We start from the raw sequence: 755 nt of genomic DNA, 5'->3' as shown, positions 1-755 counted from the left end.
CACAACAGGGGACACCAGACACTGGTGATGATGGGCTCAGTACGAGCACGTACCTGCTGGGGGCCTTGGCTGTGGTTGTTGTGGGGCTGCTGATCATCACTGGTAAGTGGGGTCCCAGTGGCCGAGGCCCCAGGGACAGGGTGGGGTCCAGACGTCCCCCTCATTGTCCCCTCCTCTCCCTAGGTGGTATCTACGATGTGGCAGATGGTGAGTAGAGGTGGCAGCCCACCTGGGCAGGGGGACATCTCGCAGCAGCCTGCACATTCAGACCCGTGTCCTTCTCTGCAGGCCCTGTGGAGAGTGTGGGGAGCTGGGACTTGGCTGCTGGGGAGCAGGAGTCACTGCTGTCCATAGACAGCAATGTAAGGAGGGGTCTCAAGCAGGGCTGAGTGAGGGCAGAGGGTGTCCCCAACGCCCCCAGGGCTCCCAACCTTCCTGTCGTCCAGGACTCGCAGCAGCAGCCCCCTCTGCCAGATGATGGGGGCCCGCAGAGCATGCAGTCCATGAGCCAGCTCCTGGACAAGCTGGCCAAAGAGAACCAGGAGATCCGGCTCATGCAGGCAGAGCTACAGGTTGGTGCCCAGTACCACTTCTCTGAGATGCATCCTGGTGCTTCTATCCCGCTGCCACCTCTTTCACAGCCCCCTACTCCTGCCCCAGGCCCACAAGGAAGATCTGCAGGCGCTGCTGCACAAGAGCGAGGGCGAGGCGGCGGCGGCCGGGGCGCAGCAGCAGAGCCTGGCCAAGAACGCGCG

General features: G+C 63.3%; 1 protein-coding gene across 1 annotated transcript in view; it reads left to right on the top strand.

Annotated features, from left to right (window-relative positions):
• The window catches only part of PBXIP1 (PBX homeobox interacting protein 1), a 16,624-nt gene that overhangs the window by 1,052 nt on the left and 14,817 nt on the right, over positions 1 to 755 (top strand). Inside the window, 5 exon segments of the mRNA XM_031063979.1 lie at positions 1 to 102; positions 184 to 207; positions 289 to 362; positions 447 to 572; positions 661 to 750. The exon segment at positions 1 to 102 is cut by the window's left edge and continues 39 nt beyond it. Coding sequence (XP_030919839.1) covers positions 1 to 102; positions 184 to 207; positions 289 to 362; positions 447 to 572; positions 661 to 750 — 416 coding nt within the window.

Source organism: Geospiza fortis, unplaced genomic scaffold (genome assembly GCF_000277835.1).
Source record: "Geospiza fortis unplaced genomic scaffold, GeoFor_1.0 scaffold387, whole genome shotgun sequence".
Classification (NCBI taxonomy): Eukaryota; Metazoa; Chordata; class Aves; order Passeriformes; family Thraupidae; genus Geospiza; species Geospiza fortis.
Note: the sequence above shows the minus strand (reverse complement) of the source record. Positions and strands in the feature narration are given on the sequence as shown.